General features: G+C 38.8%; 1 protein-coding gene across 9 annotated transcripts in view; it reads left to right on the top strand.

The window, feature by feature from the left end:
- Positions 1-443: 443 nt before the first annotated feature.
- The window catches only part of NEDD4 (NEDD4 E3 ubiquitin protein ligase), a 53505-nt gene continuing 28501 nt past the window's right edge, over positions 444-25447 (top strand). For 2 of the 9 annotated variants that reach the window (XM_048317547.1, XM_048317546.1), the window contains exons 1-5: positions 785-936; positions 10214-10287; positions 11767-11845; positions 12991-13029; positions 13490-13543. In XM_048317547.1, coding sequence (XP_048173504.1) covers positions 796-936; positions 10214-10287; positions 11767-11845; positions 12991-13029; positions 13490-13543 — 387 coding nt within the window. In that variant the 5' untranslated portion in view covers positions 785-795. The other 7 variants (XM_048317548.1, XM_048317550.1, XM_048317549.1 and 4 more) reach the window with 7 other exon arrangements.

The raw sequence follows: 25447 nt of genomic DNA, 5'->3' as shown, positions 1-25447 counted from the left end.
AGGTGTTACAAGAAAAAACTGGACACTTGGTGCCATAGTCTAGTTGACACGATGGTATTGTCGTAGGTTGTACCCGATGATCCTAGGGGGTCTTTCTCAACATAATCGACTCGGTGATTCTGTAAAGAAAGACCTCGACAGTGTAAACCACCGGGGAAAATTTTAGAAAGGCGACGTTAGCCCGCCGAGGCCCTGGGTAAGGCTGCCGAGAAGGGGAGGGCGGAGGGGCGGTGGGGCTGAGGGCGGCGGCCGCGCGCCCCCTCAGGCTGCCCGCGCGGCGCGTGTCTCCAGGCGGGGCGTGGAGCAACAGCCAATCGAAAGGCGCCGCCGACACCCGGGTGGGCGGGGTCGAAGCCCGCCGCACCAATCAGACGAGGTGGATGGGAGCGGGGCGGAGCCTGGGGCGGGCGCGGGGCGGGGCCCGGGGCGGGGCGGCGGTAAACACGGCTGCGGGGGGCGCGCGCCGCGCGGCCATGGCGGCGTCTCCTGTGGAGGTGCTCGGGCTGCCGGGCGAGGAGGTGAGCGAGGCCCCGCGCCTCCCGCTGCCCTCTTTGCGGAGGCTGGGCGGCGGCTTCTCCGCGAGACTGAACCCCCTTAGGGAGGGTGTTCCCTGCGGACCCGCTGCGGTGTGGCGCGGGGTGGGGGAGCGGGGTGAGGTGATGAGGGGGGTCGTGGCGGGACCGGCGCCCCAGTGCCGGCTCCTCTGTGCCCCGGCCCGCCGTAAGGTGGCGGCTGCCGTGCCGTCTAGCACCGGCGTTCCTGTCTCCTCCCGTTGGAAGCTGTGGAGCCTCCTCTATGGACGGAGGGATCCGCGTGCGTTCCCAACTTCCTCGTGACGGAGTGAAGCGGGATTGCTTCTCTCCCCCCGCTCTCTCCCCGGTACCGAAGAATCGCGTCTTTGTTCCGGGCTTTGTCACTGGCGGTGTGACAGAAGCGGTGCGTGGATTAGAGCGGTACAAAAGGTAGTGCGGTGCCTGAGCGATGGGGCTCATCCCAGCCTTGCCATTAGCGGGAGTGTGAAATCCTGTCTGCGGTTCAGTGTTTTTTGTAATAAACCCGTGGATGACTGAAAGTGACTCCTGCTGTGGCCTCTGTCCTGAGGTCGTAGTTCCAGAGCACGTGGATCTTTGGAAGGTGGCTTAGACCTGGTGTACCTATTACTGGGTGTAAGTGGTAGACAGGTGGGGTGTCTTTTGCATTGTAACCGAGGCTTGTGCATGGGGCAGAATATTACGGAGTAGTTAACTTTATCAAGAAGAAGGAAAGTCAGGGTTTTTTTAAATTGCAGATAGAGGAAGACTAAAAGCAGTATCTCTCTGAAAGCTGTTTGGTGACCTGTGTGAAATGTCAGTAATGTTGTCTTTGGGCCAACAGGATATTTTACCAAGATTGTCTTTAACCAGCTCTTTTTTGTGTTCAGGCAGCGATGATCTCTGTGTCAGTGCATACTTGTTGCATCCATAATAGGAATTCAGTTTGTTAAAGCTCTAAAATACTATTCATTGTCTGTTAGCATGACTCTCTTTCTCAAGTTGTGCTTTACTTTTGGAGAAGTAACTAAAAAGCTCTTAAATGACTTTTTGCCTTCATCTTAGTATTTGAATCACATAGGATTTCTAATAGAAGATTAGCACTGCATACTGCAAGGGTTGCATAACACTTCCTATTGCAAGATCCTGTTTTCAGTTGCTAGTAACTTTCTGAGGCTATGAAGTTGGACTAAAAGATTCCATGCCTTAGGCTCTCTATTTTAACTTTGTTAAGCTTTGTTCAGTTTAGCTGCTTTGTAGCCTCCATTGCTACAGGGAAAATATTTTGAAATCTGCTTAAAATTGAACAATTCCAATCTTCCCTCTATACTTTTGAGCATAAATATGTTCCTTTGGAACAGCTGGGGGAAGGAGGAGAAAGCATGTAAAAAATCTATTCAGTCCAACTTTTTCTGTAATTCAAAAGCTTAGCCAAACTTTTTGAAGTGACATATGTGAAAAATGCAGTTTGTTTATGCTTAGAGACTTTAATATTCAGTGAGTACATACTGATTCGCATGTGAAGAACTTGCTCAGCTATCTTAATAGTTTTCATGTGAGACTCTGCGTGCACAAGTGACAAAACAAATGATCTTAGGGTTACAGGAAAACTGCTCTGCTAGCTGCTTTTGCCTAGGATACTAGAATGGAAAATAGAGTTCTCCTTCCTTGGCCTTTTACTGTCTTCACAGAGTTTAAGTCGGGAAGATTGTATATGCAGATGAAAAGCATGGTCAGAAACCCAGGTCGTATTGAAAGTGTCATCGAGGACTTTTCTGTCATCCCCCCACGTTGTTTTGCAGTCTTGTCGTAGTTTATCTGCACACTGCTGCTTCCCCAGGACTGCTCTGTGGCCTCTTGTGCAAGATGGATCTGCACAATCTCTTGTTGTAGCTTTTGGATATAATCATATGGTAAATATAATAGTTATAAATAAATTGTTAATAAGGAAGGCAGGTGAGGAGAAGTTGGTGTAATTGTTGAGGCAGCTAAATGCAGTATTAGAGTGTGGATTCTAGCACCACGGCTCAGGTTAGGCATTTATGACAGATTTCTTTGTTAATTGTGTATTAATCACTTGGACTTAATAAAGGATTGCTAATATGATGTTACTGACACAAAAAGAAGCTGGGATAAAAAATGTGTAATTGAGGTTATTGTGTATACAGTGGGTTCTTGTATATGCTGTATGTAGGTGTCTGAGTTGGAGTGCCTGAATCTAGCAGATGCAGTTGTCCTTAATTTCTCTGGTTTCGTTTTCCTTCTGTAAAAGTATCCTGTCACCCACAGGACTTATGGCTTACTTGAGTATTGAAATAATGAGCACTAGTAAAGTCAATGGAGAAAAAACAATAGTTCTATATTCAGAGCAGGGTCTTAGCGGTAGAAAAGTAGGTCTCAAATGGTATGGAAATAAGAAGAACATGTTGTATTTTGTCCTCCTAGTAACTTTTTTTGAAGGGGAAGGGAATGCCATAAAATGTTCTTCCCTCTTCCCAGCCGGTTAGACTCCTCTCAGAACGCTCTTTGCCACAGGCTCTTGGAGCCTTCAGTGGGGAGCATTCCCCACTGCAGACTTTGGCCTGAGCCATGGTGTGGGAGCCCTGCCTTCTCTTGCCGTGGTCAGGATACATCTTCCTTTGGATGTAGGGGCAGGTGTTGGTTCAGGCCCATAGGAGCAGACTGACGCAACTACTGTTGCCTTTGTTTGTCGTTCTTTCTTTCAAAGACTGAAGGAAGAATTGTTGATATCTTAGCTAATGCAGTGTTATTTCTTTGGTTGCAGAAGGAGTAACATTTTTTTCAGTGGTTTGCTGTGTTAAAAATACAATTGCTAGAGACTTGTCTGGTATCTGTTTCTGCTTTCTATTATAATACCTGCTTGCACTGTAGGGCTTTGGAATGGCATTTGATAAAATGACACTGCTTGTCTATATACATGTTTTTCATAGCCACTTTAATTTTAAAATGTCTGTGTGTCGGAGTTCTTACACTCCCAGCCTGAATTAAAGACTTCTTATTTCATTTAGCTGTTTTTATGTTGCCTAAATAACATTCTAAGTTAGATAGATTTTTAGGTCTTTTGTATCTATTATGTTTGGTTGGTTTCAGGGATGAAACTAGAAATAGGAAGTTCTCACAGGCAAAAATACACTTCCTACTTGCATGCATGTGCCATTTCACCTTTCTCAGTCACTTGAGAGCTGTCCTGTGTAGAACAAGTGTTCTTGTTTACTGCAGGTCGCCTAAGATTTCTCATAGGCATATGGTATTTCATTCTGAAAACCTTTAGATATATTGTTATATTCCTTTGGGACCTACTGCTGGAGTAGGTTGTTAAATGGTTATTTAGCTTGTAGTTGGTGAAACTGAATGTCTGGGATACGTGGTTTGTCCTCTCTACTTCTGCACACCTTACCCCACAACCCTTCTGATATTGATGTCTTTTGGAGTGATAGTGATGAGAAATGTTTCAGACATGACTTCAGAGACTGGCATGGGCTAATCTTCCTTTGCCTTGCTTCTGACAAAACCAGTAATGTTGTTTGACTCCTTTGTGCCTGAACTTGAGGCAGCCCAGTGCTTCAGTTCCTGTTCAAAACCAATGGTCTCCCCAGTGCCTCTGTATGAGATGTGTGCTCTGTCTTACTCTGTTCTTATACAGGCACTCAAACAGAAAATATAGATGTTCATGTCTCTGTGCTTCAGAAAGAATCTCAATTTTTTCTAGGCTGTGAAGGACTTTACCATTGCAAGGCATGTCCTAGAATCCCATGTATCTGGATTAGTTGAGACACTTGTAGAAATAGTGATGCTTATGGGCTTGTAGTCTTGAGAGGTTTCCTGATTTTGTTTGGTGTTACTTGGGTTTTTTGAACAGCAGTGTAATTTGTGTAGATCTGGTGGTTTCCAGAAGCTATTTTATGTACCTCTGTTTGTTTTGTGTTGTTTTTTTAAAGCCTTTCTTTTGCACTGAACTAATAAACACTGAATGGGACTGTTAAGGATACTGGGTTGCACATAGTGAAAAATTGTTTGGTGGTTTGGTGGTTTTGGGTTTTTTTTAAATTCTGTTGACAAATTGGTAACTTCATCAGTGGACTTTTGTTGTCTTGAATCTTTTCCTTAATTTGTAGTCAAATGCAGCTGTTAAATACAATCTGTAGCATTTCTTGATGGATGAGACTTTTGTATTTTGTGTGCACAAAATGCTCACATGGTACAATTAAGCTCTTCTAGTGAGTTAGTAAGACTGATATGTAACTGGCAGGAGGAAGTTAATGACTTTGATTATGTTTAAAAGATCAATTAATGTAGTTCTATAATAGGAATCTTTCTGAATCTAAAACTTTGCTTGCTTTGAAATAATTTCTTCAAAGAAAAATGGTTCAGCTCTGTTGGCCACTGTAGAGGGGACAGTGTTCTCTGGGTTGTGAAGCAGTGGTCAAATGGCAAAGTCTTCTTCCCATTTTCCATCTCCTGGTGAGATGAAGTGATGATGCTAAAAAAGACTTGCAATCATTTAGACGTCACCTAACATGTATGGCTGCCTCACTTGCAAGGTCTGATTATTGCAGGAAGTACTTTTCTCCACCTAAGGCTCCCCATTTTGTGGGAAATGCTTTCTTTCAAATGAGAACTTTATGCAGACATGGTATGACTCTTTAAAAAGCCTTAATATATAGTTCCTGATATTGCCAGAATCTTTAAAGTTGATGCTGCTGTACTGTTTTATTGTTGTAACAAGCCTTGGTGCTCTTTTCTTGGCTTTAGTGGTTGTTGATTCTTGACCTATCTAACTGGAACAAAAGAATAACAGGATGTTATTGCCTAGAGGAATTGTTTACTACCAAGTGTTCTCTGTTAGACTATTCAGTCATTTTTATATTGGCTTCCTCAAAAAAAGCTGTCTAGTGGTCCAGTAGATACTACCATTTTATGTTTTACATTAAATTAACCATCCTGGCTTTGGCTATGGTCATCAACATGTCACCATTTCCCAATCTGTGCCTTTTTTCTCACCCTTTCTTCCTGCTTATATTTTTCTTCTGTCTTCTGCTCTCTCTTGGACTTCTATCACTAAGGCAGGACTCATTCTCCCAGTTGTCTTTAGTGTTATTTTCCTACCATGTGAATTTGGAAAGGATAGGGGTGAGAATGAACAGTTTGTTAATACCTGTCCTTTGTAATTATTGACTGCAAACAACTGTAAGCCAGGCAAGACCATTCCATTCTCAAGGTTGTGAACAAGTTTTGAACTCCTTATAAGGTTGAAATTTCTTTCCAAGTGCTGTTTTCTTGTCCTGAATGAACAGTTCAAGAACATCTCATCTCTATATATGTTCGTTGAACACAGGTAGTTTCATAGTGACTATTGTGGAAATGAAACTGTCTTCTTCTGCAAGTGCCACTTTATTAGTTTGACACTAGCTTTGCTGCTATGAGAACACATTTTAAAACTCTTTTATGGCATACATAAAAAGGATTTCTGTTTTATGATCAGTTCTAAGAATCACAAGCTGGAAAGTATTGCCTTTAAAGCTTTAAGTTATTGATTGTCAACATACTAGCTCAGAAACCTTCTATTTCATTCCTTGTTGCACAGTATCTGTTAGTAAATAGATTAATTATTAGAGATTGTGAAAATGGCATGGTTTAGTAGTCCCAGCGATTTTGACTAGCATCTTGAACATGTGTTTTAGAATATACTAATATGATTAACAATAGAATAATGATAAAACCTGGAAGTTGATAATAAGATAACTATCTTGCTGACTCAGCTCTGAAAAGGATGTTTTGTCTGACTTAATCAGACCAAGAAGTTGGATAGTTCAGTCTGTAATATGTCGTAGCCTTACTCCCCTACCCTATAGCTTTAAAATACTATATGACCCCTAAAAACAATTGAAGCTTGAATTTGTTGGGAGCAGACTAACTGATATAAACACTATGTGCAGCCACTCCCTGGCAGATCCAGTAGGTTTAACAATATTTCTTCTTTTTCCATGTGCTGTTTTTACCTGATTCGTATTGGGTTGCTTACATTCTCAGAGGAAACAGCTTAACAGTTCAGTTGTAACATTATTGTATTCTTTTTTTGTTTTGTTTTGCCTCCAGCCTCTGGAATGGCTGGCAGTCAGAAGTTGTCAAAAGAAGCTGAATGTCCTTGTTCCAGCTGTACAAACAGTCCCTGTACAAGTCTGTGCCCAGAGCTGCTGCCTTTGATGGGCTGTTGTGTGCATGTATGTTTTAGAGAGCAGCTGGGTCTGAGGGCACTAAACCTGTAAGACTCCCTGTGTGTGCAGAGCAGCAGAGAATGCTCAGTTTCTTCATCTGGACAGACAGAATAAATTCAGATTGACCCGTTCAAGTTAATGTCAGGACAGCAGAAGCATGGGTAGATGTTTATATCCAGGAAGAGACTCTTGAGATAAATTGGGCTGAGGGAGCAGTCTCTTAGATAAACTGCAGTGCTGCTAGGCATAGCTGGTGTGTTCCTGTTTAGTGGCTAGGTGCCTGTCCCCTCCTCTGCCAGCAGAACCACTGGAAGCACGGCAGTGATGTAAAAAAGTAGCAAGGCAAGCTCGAGAGTGTCTACAGTCAATATGGAAGAGTAAAAGAGGTACAGGCTACAGCCTGTGCAATTTTTGGACCACAAAAACACTCCTGTTGCAGCTGCCTGTGGATCTGCTGGAGTTACTGATCCACAATTTCTTGTATGTGGCTATGAAGGAGGTGAATAAGGATCTCCTGATCAAGGTGAATGAAGAGGATGAGGTTCAAAATTGCCTTTCAAACCATAACATTTTGATTTTGAATCTATTCCCTGTGGGTGCCAGAATCAAGTATCTGTTGCTTTGTCTCCATGCAGAGCTTGCATGGCCTAATTTTTGACTGCATGAAATGAGCTTCAAGTGGTCTCGGAGCTCTTTGGCTGTCCACCGCTTTCTGTGATCAGTGTGTTTGTGGCAGCTTTTTCAAGCTATGGCAGCAGTTCCTCAGCAATTCTGCCTGTCATCAGTGAGTGGGGAGGAAAGGTCGTATGGTCATGGCACAGCCCGGTATCCTGTGGGCAGGCTCTGCCTCTTCAGGATGTGTGGGGTCACAGCATAATGGGTCCTTCCAGTGTCAGGCCCTTCTGACTGTGTTTGGATCGAGCCGTCTGAATTTCCCCTGATGTTCCTTGCAAACCGGTGTGACCAGAGAATGGGGAACCTCATCTGTTGTGATTGTGCATTGCCCTTGCATGTTAGCATGGGTTTTTTCCTAAAGTTTCTAATCTCTATGGCTTGGAAAAGGAAGGAGTGGACCCTTAAGTGTCACCTATCAATTCAAAAAAACCAAAAAGGGATGTGGTGGCTTTTGGCAGTGAGAGTGGTTTGTCGAAAAAGTGAAAGTGAAAAAGGAGATCTGTGGGGAAGATTGTTTTGAACAATTCAGGAATTTTTAAAAACTGTTTCTGTTAATCTAGAAAGGTATTTCTAGGGGCAGTTCATCCGTTCATGGCAGTTTGGTTAGTTGTACTGCTGGGCTAACTAAAATGCTGTAGCTGTCCTAGTTTGGCACTGACCCCAAATAAATAATAACCTTTCTTTCAGCAAGGCATGTTTAAATCAACCTTCAGCATGCCAACGCTGGGTTTGTGGCTTCTAGTTTCCTGAGGCTATGTGCAATGCAATTTGTTTTTCTGTGAAATAGCTTTCATATCTCTATTATGATACAAGTAAACAAACCATGTGATTAAGCCAACTTTAAAATCTCAGGAGCTTGGATCCTGTTTTTGGGATCTCCCCTGTGTGGACTACCTTGATGCACTATTAAGCCTGATTCTGGGATGCCTGTGCCCAAAAGCATCTAATTGTCTTTGCTTTTCTCATGCTTGAATAATGGAGCAAATCTCATGGTCTAAGCAGCTAAATGCAGATACAAGAAAACCTATTTGTCTTTTAGAGCTCTGTGTCCTACATCAGCATCTGCTCTCGGTCTTTTTCTGAGAAGGAAAAGGTGGGGTTGTTTGACGAGCTGATTTCTGTCAGTTGGGTCCCATGGGCTGTGACTGAGGACCATCCTCCTGTCGGGAGGGGGTTGAGGTGCTCTGGATGCAGTGGTGCTCAGGGAGAGGGGAAATGCACACATGGGGACTCTTCAGTTTGAATCATTGCTGGAACTTGCTGATGTTGAATGTCACTGAAGGCAAGTAATTCACAGAAGATAAATTGGACATTGCTTTAGAATGTAAGACAGGTAGATATGTTAGGATATTTATGATATATAAAAACGTTAACAAATAGCTCTTCTTAATTAGATGCCAGTTTTTTACTTATGTTTTCTTAAATCTGCTCAGTTCTGTTGTTGTCATAAAACACATGATAATGTTATGTACCTTAAAAGTCTGATCATGACTAAGAATTTTGAAAGTTTGGGCCACTTACTAGTGGTCAGTGCTGGGAGGGGTTGTTTGTTGGGCTTCCTTTTCTGAACTCTTAGAGTTTCTAGTAGACAATTTTCTTTGAGGTGAAGGCTGAAGATAGACTTGTAACTTGGCAGGAATTGACTTGGACAATTGATTGTTTTGTCAGTGAGTGGACATGGTAGATGTTCATCTCAGTTCCCAGGTAATCACCTCTAACTGTAGAGGGTGGGAGAAACTTGCTTATGTTTTTATTATTATGTTTTTTATTTAGTGGTCTGTTCTCAGTTTTACATTTTTAGCCAGTAGTTCCTGCCTCAGGATTAGCATGCAGTTCTCTCCATTAGCTTTAAGAACCATTCCAGTTGGGATTGGATAGGGAGTTTAGCCCTGTAGAGACCACAAAGACCCATAGGAGGCCAATGACAAAGCATTCTTAGTGCTTCCTAAGAGTCTCCTTTAGAAAGTGCTTCCAATAGTATGTGGAATTCAGGAAGGCGACAGGGAGAGCATCTACTGCTTCACCCACTGCTCTCATATCTGTTTAACTCCTTAATCACCACTGATTTAGATCAGTTTCCCTCACAAGTGTCTCTGGCCTACCATCTCCTACAAACAGCCCTTCATCTGGAAAACTTTTTGCTTTCTGGAGAAGCAATGCTCATTTGTCTTCCTTCTCTGATATGCTCACAGCTGTTGGGATTTTTTTTCCCTCTTCAGTTCAGTACCTTATCAGATGAGCCATGTAGGACTCTGCAGCTGTATTAGTTAACAGGGGAAGTGCAATTACTTACGGCACTCCTGTGAAGCTAATTTGTATAATGTGTAATTGAAATATTTTTTGCTTTCTTAGAAAACTCCTACCCTGCTGGCAGGTCACATCAGAAATCCCGGTATTTTGAGTGTGACTTCTCTGTGCTGCTAACTAAAAATAGATGCAAGAATTCTTTATTCTTGCATTTCTTTTCAGAGTTTTTTACTGCTTTATTTATCTATTTTGAAAAATTTGATACCCTTTTCATTCTGCCCAGGAAATAAGTATTGTCAGAGTCTATTTCCCTCCCTCTGATGAATGCCAAGATACCATTAGGTGAAAACTTGTGTGGTCCATGCACATTTGTCTGAGTGTTACTGATAGAGCTATTTCTGTTAGACAGAGCAACTGCATCGTTTAGTCTATAGTTTTCAGTGTGAATTCAAATTTATGCCCATAATTTCTTTTAGCTTTATTAATTGAAAATAGACCTGAAAAATATGTTACTTTGTTTTTAAGGAGGACACACGAATTGTCAGAGTGAAGGTTATAGCTGGAATTGGCCTGGCCAAGAAGGATATCTTAGGAGCCAGGTAAGAATATGTTGTTAATGTATTAAGGGACAGGTGCTTCTTTATTTTCCTTCTACAGGTTTTAGTTCTTGGTAAATTCTTCTGTGCCTCTTATGAAAAAAAAAAATCAGAACTCTTTCAACTGGTAACTTTAAAAAATTATTAGAGCCTATATAAACATGAAGACATCTGCTTTCTTGTCCAAGAGTCACTTGGACAGATCTTATGTATTGGCAAAACAAAGTATAGGAATGTTTTATTCTCGGTATGGTAAAATAGCTCTTGCCATGGAGGATAGATCCATGTCTGTATTTTACTTCAGGTAGGCTACAGCTAAAATAATTAGAGTTTAGTTTTAGTCAAAATTCTCATCTGTGCTTGAAAGACTTGGAATGAACACAGTACTAAACACTGGTAGCTATAAGACTGTTTCAGCTCAAATTATGTGCAGAGGAACAGCGGCTTAACATTTAGCAAAGGAATGGTCAGACTTGTGAGTTGGTAATTGAAATGCTTTTAGGATCTTGTAGAGTTGGCAAGTGTTGTGCTAAAGCCACTTTTGCTTCTAGCCTTTGTACAGAGGGTCTAGAAAAGTATTGATGGGTTTAGTACAAGTTCTGCTGTCAGCTGCTTTGGCATATGTGCAGGAATGTTGTTATTTTAACAGTACCGAAATTGCTGTGTGTGACATCAGTTTAGCAACAGAAAAATTTCTGTTGTGAAATTCATATTTTCCCTAAAGCCAGACAATCTCTCTTAAATTTTTTGTTCATGTGCAATTTTTTTTACTCCAAGCAAAAATAGATCAGCTTTTCTCATTATAGCTTAAATATGTGAAAACCGTATGCTCTTTTGCTCTATGGCAGACAGTCTTGGTCACCTTTTGTTACTACTCTGAGCAATTGAGTGCTTTGATTGTTCATGAAAAGTAGATATTCATATAATATATTGGGTTTTAATACCATAGAAAGGGAAAAGGCAGTAGGACATTTTAAGCAACAATATTAGGACATCTTCATTAACAGAAAAATTCAGGTTAAACTCAAACTCTGTCAAAATGATAGAACATATAGTAAAACTGTTGTATGTTCAAGGAAGTACCTCAAATTCCAGGTGTTCTAAAGCGTTAAGATACTGAATACTTCAATATTTTTCAGTCGCAACTGATTTTTTTTCATGCATGTCTTGTTGAAATATGAGAGAATTTATTAAATCTGTTCTCCTGAAATAACTGTGAAAGAGGACAGAGAAATCGTACTGATACATAGAATGGCATAGCTAATATGGTCATAATCACTACTAGCGTTTATATTAGCTTTATCTCTAAAACTGTGTAGGAAATGATTGTAATTACAAATGTCTATGTATTCGTAAAGTAATTGTAACCACTAGTTACATAACTGCTATTGATTTAAGCCTTTTAAAATTTGGCTGCTAATAACAGTGACCAAAAAGGGCATAGACCAGCATACTACTTGTTTGCTTGCTTTCCCCTCCCAGTGACCCGTATGTGAAAGTGACATTGTATGATCCAGTGAATGGAGTCCTTACCAGTATTCAGACAAAAACTATTAGAAAGGTCAGTCATCTTATCTGTGTGGGTGTGGTGGGGTTTGTTTGGGGTTTGTGGTATTGTGTTGAGGTTTTTTTAAATCAGACTCCAGAGGAAAAAGTAAAACTGTAGGAAATATGAGAATTCATATATCTTTTGAGTGAATGGACATGTGGAAAGGAATGTTCCATGGTCTGCTCAGCTTCTCTGTTCAGAGCATTATTGTAGTATTTTCTCTTCAAAAATTTTATTGAAAGGTAGAGGAAAAGCTAAGGAATATAAGGTGAGTACTGATTCAAAATGATGTCATTAATGGAAGTACTGGATTGTTGTGATTTTTCTGAGATCTTTAATGATACAAGAATCTTGCTGTACAACTTTTATCTTTTTTTATGTTAAAAACACAAACACAATTTGTTCTGTTTAAACATCAAATTGCACCATCCACTTGAATCATGACACGACTTGTTTTTCTAGAGTACATGCAGGAAAAAGTCAGTACTGCTGACTTAGTTTAACTAAAAATGAAGAACTTTAGTTTAACTAAAAATGAAGAGAGGGAAAGCACTCTTCCAAATTGTTGTTCTCTGATAGTGGCTGTGATTTATGTTATGAGATCACTCATGCATTTTTCCTTCCAGGTTCATAATTGTTACTGTAAACTCTCTTTGTAGCTAAATTATTTCTAGTATTTTTAAAAATAATCACAGTTCAAAGATGAGTTCAGTTGAGTGAGTTATGCTGTGTTTGGTCCATCTGTGCCTGGTCTGTGTAGATTACGTTGCTTAGAGATTTGGCATTTGTTAAGAGTTGTTTGCATGTAAGTAATGCGGGTGTTGAACTGAGAAGAAGGCAGTGATTATTACTGAAGGGACATACCCTAAATTCAGTTTTCAAGTGTCTAATGCACCTTCTCTGCATCCATGGCACAGCCGAAATCTGAGAATACCTGCGTAAGTTGCCTCCATTCTGCACTGCATTAAATAGTACAAGACTCCTTTGATTTCTACCAGCAATATCAAGGTTAAAGTTTTTATAGTTTTTTCCTAAGTGGATTGTTACATGGAATAAAACAAGTAATACATCAAAAATTACATACACTAGTACAGAATTGTCAGTATAAGTAATGCTTTCTTCTTTCTTTTTTTTTTTTTTCCTTCCTCCACACATAGTCCTTAAACCCAAAATGGAATGAAGAACTCTTATTTAGAGTAAGTGATTTTGTTTATAGCCTTATTACCTGTTGGATATTATGCTGACACATTGGGAAAAACTACTCACTACTCTTCCTGCTTCAGAACTCTTCCTAATTCAGAAATAACTCTACAATTAATGTTCTAAAAGGCTGACAAACTGCTTGCCTTAGAAATATGTTCGTTGACCCTGGCACAAAAAAAAAGTTACATTTTCAGTCTTGACGTTGCCTTCTTTTTTCTGTGAATGTTTAAAAGCATGTGCATGGATTTAGAAACAGTTTGGGAGAGTAACAGTTGTGGCTTATTGGTTCTAATAGAAATGCATTGCATCATAGAATGGCAGCAAGGTATAGATTTGCTGTTTAATAGAGACCTTAGGTATTTCTTTCCTCCTGCATAAACATAGAGATTTTGCTGAAGACAAGTGCTGGAATTCAGTATATATGTTAATTATCACTGTACTTCTTTTTCATAGGTTAATCCTCAGAAACACAGACTCCTTTTTGAAGTATTTGATGAAAACCGTTTGGTAGGTCTTTTAATGTTAATTTTGCAGTGTATTAAAGACTTGAAGGAATGCAAGTCCATCAGGATTCAATGTGGTAAAAAACTCACACCAAACAACCTTAACTTCTATAGTAAAACCTAAAGCTAAAGGCAGACCTGATTGATTTATTTATCTGATATTACCACACTCCTGAAGCTCTGAAGCAGTTACATTATTACTCTAAACTTCTAATGTGCTTTAACTCATGAAAGCATCATTCTTTTATAGTGCTATTCACATGATAGGGCCACATTCTTTGGTGATACTGAAAGCTCTGCATTGGATGTTTATTTTTTCCTACAAACAAAGCAGTATTGATATGTGGTGTGAGAAGCTTCATCAGTGTGTGAGGAGTATCATGAAACAAAGCGTGTATGGATTTTCTTTGGAAAGCTCAAGAAATGAACGGTGGATTGTGATCTTGTAGATAGGTGTCACTCTGAATGGCAGGTCATTGGTGAGACAGGGCTAGCTTGTGCTTTTGTTATCTCAGTGAAATCAAAAGTCAAGTCTTCCTCTGACCCAAGCTCTCATTTTGTGTGAAGATGTCTAATTACCTGTATTTCTGTTTGTATGTTTCATTGTGAGTAAGCTTGTAGCAGTACAATCATGACACTTGCATCCATTTCACTGACATTCCTTGTCACTGGAATATATACCTTTCCCTTCTGCAGGAGTTTGGAGCTAATAGGAGGGATTGAGCCCTCTTGCACTCCAAACAGAGTTTCATTCCAATTACAGGATCTCTTTGTGCTCTGTACTTGAGTAGTGTGTTGGCCATGAAAAACATTTTTTCCTTAAGCTTTCTCCATATGTTCAGTAATCCATTGTATCTTTTATTGAGGTGCTTCCCTAAAGTTAGGAAGAGTGAAAATGTGTGTAAATATAAGTCCAAATGGTGTAGAATAAAGAGATTTAAGAAGGAAGAGGCTTGTTTCTTGGTTATGGGCATTATACAGTCCCCAAACCATTTACTACTTAACTGGTGGTATTACCTGTCCCGAGTATTTCAGATATGGTGTCTCTCTGATTTATTTAAGAGCAATGTTAGAGGGAATCACCAGCACTTGTAGCCTACACAGGAGGCTAAATGTTGTTTTCCAGGATGCTCAAATTTTCACCTGGACATAATATTATGGGCTGAGATCAAAGTATTCTGTCCATTGCATGTCTCTTTAGAGCATTGCTGCCACCACCTGGAAGCCATGAGGCATGATTAGAAAGTAGGATTCTTGATTTTTTGAGGGGAGAAAGCCAGTGTTTTTTTTCTTTGTGTTTTCCACCAAGAGAACTCCTTCACATTCTTTCTGTAATCTAGAGTATATAAGTTTTTTGATCTGTTTGCTTATTGGAGAGGAACCAATTAAACATTTTATTGGTATCAACAAGGAAATGTGCTTTGTTTCCCATGTATGATTATATTAGAGATCAAAGTATCATGACCTCATCAGTCACTCTATAGTTCTACAATAAAATCTGTATATTTTTCATTGTTTCCATCTCACTTGGTGAATGGAACAGGCCATCTCCCTATTTCTCTTTAGCTTGCTCTCAGAAAGTGTTTTTATCCCACATATCTTGAGTTGTTTTAAGTAAGACAAATTGTTGCCTTAGCTATGATTGTTGTTTAGCATTGACAAACTCCCCCACTTCTATTAATTCATCCTCACATGTCAAAAATCATAGGTGCCTTGCTAAGTAGCTATGATCAAAAGGTGTTTCATCTTCTGTTATTTTAGTATTTTATTCTGTTATTTTCAGTGTTCTTTCATCTACCTATTGGATGACTGTTTAAAGTCTAAATGTGAGCAAGCTGATAAAACTGAAATATTCTTATATTTGTGAGACTGTCCTCCCAATGGTTCATTTCCTCTTTATAAAGTTTGATCCCAAATACTTTTATTCCCTTTAACTTTTAGGGATAAATGGAAGCAGAAATACCTGCTTGTTTTTAAGAAATGTTGTGTTCTTGAATACCAGCCTCAAAACCTTTCTTTGGGTTCTTGCTGCATTGGTTATATCACCAATAGTCAGAGTTTTGAAATCTTCCCATAATAGCTTTAAAACTTTTCAAAAATCACTTGTTTTGGATTTTGTAAAGGATTGCTAAATCTAGTTTGTTCTTTTGACTTGCAAACCCTTAGTAGAATAAAGGGCAACCATAATTATGGTTGTCTTTAAAAACACACTAGAAAAATATGTCGAGAAGGACATTGAGATCACTTAGGAGATGAATCAGTGAAGGGATCACACCTTTTGCTATCTTTCTATCTTACACAATTTAGCCTACCTTGTCACAATTTAAGTATATTGCAAACGAAGTGCCTAAACCTGTTACTGATACCGAAGAAATCAATAACATTAAGCTTTGAATGGAACTATTGGTATTTTTAAAAAATACTAATTTTTAGTTTATTTTTATGCCAACTCTAATTCAGCAACATCGAATTTAACAATTTGAAAGCCATTTTACGTTGCCTAAGAAAGCTGTAGTTGGCTGGCAATATCTATACAAGTATAGCTAAGCAAGAGAGATGTTGAAAAATTTTGCTGGAGTCTTAAGCCTTGAGTTACCAAATCATGTCAGTTTATTGTTTTCCTAGGATTTTTAGTAAAATTTAAAAAACATTTCAGATCATCTACTGGGGGATGAAAGTAATGCTTTTACTAAAAGAAAGCAGGACCTCCAGTGGTTGCACTTCATGTCACACTAACATGTTACAAACTGTACCACTAATACATTTGTTCTTGGGGAGAGAAGAAGCCTTAAGAAATGCATTTTTTACTTTTCAGTCACGTATCTTACGGTCACTTACTGGTGTTTATTGGTTGGTGTTTGGTTTGCTTGGTTTTATGGGGTTTTTTTTACTGTATTGCTTGAAGTTCAAACGTAACTTTTGGAAACTGACCAGAAGAATCTTTTATGGTATTTTCCTTTCGTCTTCTCTCCCCATCCCAGTTCCCCGCCAACATATAACTTTAGAAGAAGTCCTGTTGGTTAAGCATAATGAAATAAATGAAGTGCTGTATTTGTTGGCTTTTTATGAATAAGCCAGTATTCATTTATTGCTGCATTCTAATAATGGAATTCAGGTAATGGAGGTTAAGTAAGCCCTGGAGTATAATTAGAAAACAAATTTGTTGCTTGCAAACAAGGTACTGTGAATTTGATTCTTGGCTCTTTTTTGGGAAGGAGGTATAAATGTTAATTTTACTGCCTTCTACCTTAAAATACAGTAAAGGTTAAATAAATAGGAAGCAGAAAAAACTCCTAGTAGCATGACCTATAAAAGTATAAATGGCCTAGTGTTCTCTTCTGTTTGTACTCTTTCAGCAGCACTAAGTAATTTCATGTTAGTGCAGTAGTATTCAGTACTGCATCATATATGGCTTATGTATTCAAAAGTACATTCACAGCCAAATGTTGGTGTTTTTCAAAACAAAACCCACAACAAAAAAAGTCCTACTTAATAGCAAGATTCAAGATTGTCTTTTATCAAAAGTCCCACTAGGTGCCAGCAAAGGACCTCTTCAGATTATATGAGCCAGTGAAACATTTTGTAGGAATTCTCAATCCCATTACTCTTGGAAGAATTGACAGTATATTAACTTCTTGACATGCTGATCATTTTATTTTAAAAAATGAAAATTTAAAAAATACTAATTAGTTATGAATGTATGAAGCAGTTTGTATATAATTATACAGAATAGCTTTCTTCTGTGATTGTGTTTGGTAATGCTGTTTATCTCTGTGCATACTTAGTTCAGTGTTCTAAAGTTTTGTGTAGCTGGTCATATACCTGCAAATCACATTGAACTGTAATGAATGTCTCCTTACTCTGGGCTTCCAGCAAACAAAATGAGGTAGTTTAATTTGTAAGAATAATTTTGCTTCTTTCTACCTTTAACAGCTGTAGTTAGAAAAGGTCAAACTAGAAATAAAAATAAATGCCAAATTATTAACCAGAAGAACTTTTTTTGGCTCCTATTCAGTTGCACCTCATGTAAAATTATGAATTAATAAACAGGAGAGGGTTCTACTTTGTGCAAATCTTTAGAGAGTGTGATTACTTAGCAGCGTGTGGATTGCAAGATAATGTCAGATTTCTTTCAAGTTTTATTTAAATAGTGCAGAAAAACATTTTCTTAAGGGAGAGGAGGCTTATTTCACTAGTTTGTGGTTAATTCAGACCTCAGCAGTTTGCTAGCACGGTTACTATTTGGAAATTCAATCCTGGACTTGATACTCAATTATATGGGACTTCATTCCTACCAACTTCCTGTAATTCTAAACCTATGGGTAAAAATATTAGTAGTCATACGCTGCTGGGGAAAGTACGGACACATTGACTCAGCTCGTGCAGCCGCAGCAGGCATTGCTGTTTGAAACTTGGAAGTTCTGGAAGCCTATTATTGTATTCATTTATGCAAATTCCAGAAGGTATAATTGAAACAAGGTCAGTAGTGTTTGTCAGTGTGTCACAGCTGAGGTCCTTGGAACACAAGTGCTTTTTAAATGAAGGCTTTCTGACTGCAAGCAATCAACGACGGTCCAGAAACTACAGTTCAAGGAATGGCTGACTTATTTCAAGAGGTACTTTTTTTTTAAATGCTAGTATCTTGTAGAAGTTAGGACAAAGACTGCAACTTTTATGGGCTTTTACTGTTGTGATGTACCAGCTCTGGGTTCTGTGCAGCTGCCTGTAGCCTTTCTGCTGAAGGATCTTTGTGGGTTTCATTTGCTAACATTCATGGAAATGAGAACAAATGGCACGACGGTTAAGATTGCATTTTGCTACCCCAAGAAGCAATATAGATCCATTATCAGAAACCTCTGAAGATGTTTTGGATAGTAATAATTGTATGTACTTCCAAAAATCGCAGAATTCTGCACCTAGTGTTACACAAGTGAAACTAACTCCTAGACAAGCTGCTTATGCACCTGTAGTGCAGCAAGTAATCAATCAAGAGAAAAGCACAACTATTTCTTCACTGCAAATAAAAAAGAGCAGTTCACTGCACATTTCCCTGCAGTCTAGGAAGCAGAGTGGATGTTCTGGGTTTGGTGATGCTGTGGCTGCCGGTGAAGACACTTCATTCATTGGTATTGGTAGCGAAGGCAGTTGTGGTGCTGGAACTGTGGCTGATCATCGATCTAATGATAGCCTTCTGAGCAATGCTGCTCTGGGCAGAGGCAGCCTCAGCAGCATTGCAGCAAGTGACAGTGGCTCATTCAGCAGTGCTGGCAGTGACTATGGATCATGTGCAAGTACCACAAGTGATGGAGGTTCATATAGTAACAGTGTCATCAGTGACAGTGGCAGTGGCACTCTTTGGACAAATGACAGTACTTTCTGTAGTAGTGTTGCATATGGTGACTCTTCATCTAGAAGCACGGCAAACAAATGTAATCCCTCCAGGAGCAACTCATCTCAGGAAATGCTTTATAGAAGTAATACTACTTTTGACCAAGATGCTTTGTCAGTGAGGAAGAAAACTAAAATTCCATTGCGACGTTGTTCATCACTGGTTATTTTCCCTAGGAGTCCTTCCAGTACTCCTCCAGCTTCTCCAGTAAGCTCAGGTCAACTACCACATAGAGGCACCTATCAAACATCTCATAAATTAATTATTTCTCCTAGTGAGCTGGCACAAAAAGAAGATCAAACCATTTCCAAGGGATTCCTTTCAACAGCAGTCAATGGACTTAGACTGTCTAAAACAGTTTGCTCTTCTGGCGAAGTCAGAGACATACGACCACTTTATTTGAATGCATCATTACAGGACAAAAGTCAAATTTTGAATGGTCCTCAGCAGGCAACTTGTGAAGAAGTACCTGATGGCTTCTCATGTGTTTCAGTTCATCTTACACAAAGATCATTTGCATCAAGCAGTGAAATGGTTAATGGCTCTTGCAGTCCAGAGTTAAATCTGAACTCTGGTGCAAAATACCCTCATTTAAAACTGGAACGTAGCACATCTGCATGTCTGCCCTCAAAAACAGATTCAGAATATCAGATTAATATAAATGAGCTAGGAAGACCGAATGCACAGATGAGCAAAACTCACCATATTTTACAAAGAAGTGTTTCCTTGGAAGGATCACGTCAAAAAGTTTCTTGCTGCTTATCCAGCCTTAAATACAAGTGTCATAGTGCAAGGACGTCTCAGTTGCACATACAGTTCAAAGCTGGGAATGAAGGAAAAACAACTGGTGTTAGGAAAAGAAATGGAACCTCTAAAAGGGAAATGTCTGGCACTTTGTGGAGGCCCCATAAGGTGAGTGTTGTGGTTTATAGAAAAATGCGATGGTATTTTACAGTTGAAATTTAGCTGGAAAATAGTAAAAGTTTGCAACCAAGACTTCAACGCAGTGATTTCAAAGTTTCCTAATGGTGTCAAATTGTCACCATTAGGAAGTTAATTCTTTAATTATCTGTAACATTTGGGTTTTAGATTAGTTTCTTAGAATATGGTACATACAGTAGCATAGGTGAATAGATGTTACAGTGAAATACCTGTATTTAATATATTTTAAACAATAGTTTGCTGTTTACACAAACTCAGAGGGATTTTCTTGTCTAGTTATCTAGACATGGGAGTCATTTAAACTTTAGATTAAATTTTGTAGTTATAAACACTTAACTTTTCAGTAAATTAATAGTAATTACTGAAGTTGTTTGCATATAAAGTGGGTAGAAATGAGTGGTCTTTTAGTTTTATTTCAGATAGGCTTTATTTTACAGAACACTTTGCTGCATGTAGAATTAAAGATAAGTAGTATTTGAGCAGAGAAGCTGTGAATATCATTTGTTTCTGTATACACCCTGAACCACAGGAATTTTCAGAGTTTCCTCTCACTCTTTTTTTCCCTCCTTCCAACTACTGTTTCAGCCGGAGCGGTACAGAGTAACTTAATACCTCTCCCAACAACACTGCTGTTCAAATTATAGTACTTGGGTCTAGAAGGCTTATATTAAATATATATTTTTTTGTAATGAGATTCATGTCCAGCTAAACTGCAGAAGTGTCTACCCTTACTAACTCTTAAGGCAGTTAGTAAAGCATAGGTCACATGAAAGGTGGATTTTAAGACTTGTTTAAATAACATTGTGAGGACTTAAATTATCTGAATATTTTTAGTTATGAGTGCTGATAAAAGCGCAACAATTGAAGGTTACTAAAATTGTTTTTAAGAGCTCATTCTCATTGATTTGGCACTACTACCATGTAACTAACATGCTTGTTTAAGCAAAGGGTGTTTTGCCAAAGATCTTATAATTATGACAGTCCCTTTTTAAACTAGTAAGACAGTTACCTTGGAGGTGTTAGCCTGGAATTTTCAGTCTTTTGTTGCCCTTAGAGTAGTGCCTGATGATTCTACACTTTCTGACTTCTTTAGAGCTGTTTAGATAGAGTGTGAAGAAAAATGCTCTTTCCTTCTTGGGAAACTGTGATTTATGCTTAAACTTCTTTATAAAACTCAGAGTGGATCACAGGTAATCACTATATATATATACATGTATATGTTGTTGTGATTCTTCTTCCCAAAATCACACTGTAAAGTGAGGGGTAAGATCCACAATCAGCACAAACAGATTAGAGCCAGACTACTTAAAATGTGTCAGTTATTTTGAAAGTATATTGTGAAAAATATGTTGAGTCATGCACTTCAAGTACATTTCTCATCAACTTACACTGTTGGCCTTTGTGTTTAATGGCAGCTGATATTCTATATTTTAATCCAAATTTGGGATTAGACTGTTAGATAACATTTCCAGAAAACCTCCTAGGACACTGGACTGGCAATAGTTTGTTTCAGTTCCCAGGAGCAGTGTTTACAATGGATTGACACAAACACCAGGTACAGGAACCTTTCAGTCCTCAAATGGCTCATTTCGGTTTTAATGTAGAACCAGTTAATACTCTATAAAACATGTTATCAAAAAATGTAAAAGCTTCCACCACCAAACCAAGTAAACCCATAGTTGACTTCACAGCAGTTCAGCAATTCACTGGAATAAAATAGATAAATACCATTGTATTTGTTATTAGTCTTTGTGACCAATATCACAGATTCTATGGCAATCATTTAATTACATAGTCCTGTTAATTATTGTGGTATATTGTGACTCATTTAAAAATAAACAACTCCCAAAATATTTCTCTTGACTCCAGTTAGTCTGGCCTAGTATATCGATATGCTGAGTCTGGGTTCAAATTTAACAAGTTGATACTGGAGTAGCATTTAGTAATGTCAGCTATCTGTACAGAGCAGCCATGAAATCAAATCAGTGCTGTGGTCAGAGACTCCAGAGGCTGAAGCAGCAAAAGGTCTATGCATTCTTTTCTTCTGTGCCTTGCTACCAGCCTTCAGCCGCCTCGGATCACATTTCCTGCTTTCCATAATCAACAGCTTGTTAAAGGCTGGCTTTTAAAAAAAAAAAAAAAAAAATCAACACCATTTCTATGACAACTGGCCTTGGATCATTTTTAATTAAGTTACAAAATGGGGAGTGGTGGTGGCCGGTATACCACTGCTGGTCTTTACTGGAAACTTATTAGATAAGTTCTGTAGTAGATATTGGTATTTCATTTATGTGAAGCAGGAGGAAGAGATGGTCCATGGTTACAGCATTGAAGTTTGTCCTTGACTATGTATTTCTGCTTTAATGTTTGGGGGTTTTTTGTTGGTTTTTTGTTTGTTTGTGGTTTTTTTAGTGCATCTGTCTCTGCTTAGGGTAGAAATAAATATGCAACTAAAGCATTTTGACATCCCAGGTGTGGATTGGGAGGGGAGGAGTGAGTAAGGGAACAGGTTACTTGTCATCATACATACATAAACTCCAAGAGGTACAGAGGAAGGCAGAAACAGTGAATACAGTTCCAGTTCTTGTAGAACATAAACAGACTTCTAAAAAAAAAGTTCTGTTAATCTCTTCCACGAGTATGATACCATGTTGATATCCCTGTTGACATTAGCTATGCCTTCCCCATCAGTATCACTCTCTACTGGATAATGTGAATATTGTAAATGTACTTGCAAATCTGTTTCAGCAGCTGTATACCTCTAAAGTAATTTTTATACAATTAAGAGAATCAATTGTGTTATAGTCCTTTTGTTTACAAGTAATTTTGCTCGAGTTTTGTCTCTAGTTGTTGAAATGACATGTTTTGAAGCAAAAAAACCCCCAAACTTCAGAGATGGTGTAAAATAACCACACTGTTTTTCTCCTGTCAGATTCATGTAAGGGAAACCTTTCAGTTGGAACTCTCAAGCTTTTTTCACCAAACTCCGGAACTTTGCCTTCATAAAAGGAGATACTATTTGAATCTTGCTATACTAAATTTAAATTTAGTAAAACAGTAATTTGAGGGGGCTGCGTGTGAGGATTTCTCTCTTGAATAACTTCCCAGCTGATCTGAACATGCTGAGGGGATCAGAACCTGTGTCTGGAAGATTGTGATTCCCTTGATAAGTGCTGCACCACAAGTTAGTGCTGAATAGTCTGAGGTTGTCTTCCCTCTTGCATTTTCCTTAGGCGTAGAGTTTCTGTCACAGCAAAACTCCCTCTCAGAAAGTAGTGATCCAGCCAGGGAGAAGTGCCAAGAGAAGGGAAGGACAGCTGTGGCTTAGCTACAACTTTGCACATGGAGAAAAGGGGCTGCGTGTGTATCAGTGTCCCAAATCTGTGCAAGGAAGTGAGGTGGAAAAAGGGCAGCAAAAGCAGAAGATTATGGGGCCAATACAAGGCAAAGCACAAATTGGCATCACTTTATGTTGCCATGCTATGGTAACCTCATAATCTAATAACTTTTTGTATTGTTCAGTATTGTATATCTTGAAGGATCACGTTACAGGACTGTGTCTGGTGTATTGCTGTGTCATGGTCAGTCAGTTCAGTCTGGGAGAGTTGGAGCTGAAAGGAAGGTGGTGTCTTTCTGAAGAATTGTGGGGATGACTACATTAGACTTAAATCACATAAGAGTGTATGTGTTGTGTCTCAGACAAATTTTGGAAGTTGAAATATACATCAATACATTAAAGGGAAGATAGTGGAAACTGTGTTAATCACAATAATGAACAACTTACAATTAATTGTAGGTAATTTCCTGTTTCTCTCCTTTAAGTGGGAATGATCTGTAGTGCTTTAATAGTTGGTACTAATTTCTTCTATTTATCATGCTTAAATGCAGAGTTTAGTTACACCTTCTTCTCTACCTTTCTTCATGCTTTCACTTTTGATTAGCAATCCTTCTTCAGGGGAAGAAAGAGATGGCACACAAAGGATGGCATAAATCTTACAGCCTGGCTATGAATGGTTGCTATGTGGGTGCATTAGCAAAGGAAGCGATCAAATAATATTATTTGGTAATAGCTCGATCCCTGAAGTTTTTCATTGTCAGGTTTAGCAGGTTGCATTTGGCAGCTATGAACCATATGTAACTTTCAGAATATCATCATACTGTAAGGAAGCAAATACTTGAATATATCAGTATATTAAAGCTCTAGCACTTTGTAGTCCTCAGCAAACATTACATGTACATATTAAGGAGAAGTTTTATTTGATTGTGCTTTGCAGAGATTATGATTAGCCTAATTCTGTTTACAGTCTGCAGCTGAACTGCAGAACTGAAGTGAGTTTGGGCAGGTTTCTCATGCCAGAAAAAAATGGGGAAACTGAAACTGCAAAACCATGCAGAGCAGGCCTCATGTAACAGCTTATGTAAATATGTAATTATCCAGCCTTCAGGGTGATTCATGTCCTTTTAATCTGCCATGAGAGAGTGGGAAGCGTTGGTGCTGTGGCTTCTTTAATGTTGCCACAAGCTATAGTTATTCTGTTTTTTAAGATGTGGTATACCTACAAGAATGTGTTAAAGTAAAACTTGTGCACAGGGCAAGCTAGAGACATAGTTCTTTTACTTCTCAATAGCCAAAGAACTTGCAGGCTTTCAGATATGAGCTCATGATCATTGCTTTAATTTCAATTTTTTTTTTCCAAATAGACAATTTGGAAATCGTTGTTGAAAAATGCCAAGTATTGCACACATGAAAGGCAGCTAATGATGCATGCTTGGTGATAGCCTCCTATACTGGTCAGGAAATGGTTTGTGTCATGGGGAAAGACTCGCTGAAAATGTCAGCTCAGATCTTGTTGACAGTTAAAAGGCAAATAAAAGCTTAGGATTTATTAGGGAAGGAATAAACTAACAAAACTAAAACCACCGTTATGGAATTATACAAATCCACATAGGTGCATGGCATGCATATTTCTGGTCATGCTTTTTCAGGAAGTGTGGATAACAGAACTAAAAAAGAAAGGTTGCAAGATTGGGGTAAGTTTTATGTGAGGAGAAACACCAAGTAGAGCAGAGGGTTTTCAGCTTTGGGTAAAAAAAAAAAAGTAGTATAGAGGGAGTTTTTAAAGCTGTGGTTTAGGGGAGGTGAATATTCCCATTCCACTTTTTAAAAAAAATGTTCTTTTATGTGTTACTGAGCAGATTATCTCAAGATCTGCATATCAAAAGTAGAAATGGATTTTAAGAAGTTACGTAAGTTGAAGAAAGGTCCATCAAAGGGTATTACATTCTCAATATGTATTTTAAGGTCAGGATCAAGAGGTCCATGACTACTTATTCATTAGAAACTGGGGGTTTATATCAAAGGAAGTACCAGTCTTAATTGCCACTATTACTATTCCTTAAGCATCTGCTCTTGGCCATTACATGGAAAGGATACAAGGGTAGGCAGAGTGTTAATCTGACCCCCAGGCTCTCTGGTGCCTGTTCAGCCCTTGCAGCCACAGAGGATCAAGTGGTAGAAATGCTTTCCCCTCACCCTTGGCAGAGGGTGTTCTTCTGTGTTCTAACATGTGTTTTCTC

Source organism: Corvus hawaiiensis, chromosome 13 (assembly GCF_020740725.1).
Source record: "Corvus hawaiiensis isolate bCorHaw1 chromosome 13, bCorHaw1.pri.cur, whole genome shotgun sequence".
NCBI lineage: Eukaryota > Metazoa > Chordata > Aves > Passeriformes > Corvidae > Corvus > Corvus hawaiiensis.
This window is presented reverse-complemented; position numbering and strand designations above follow the sequence as displayed.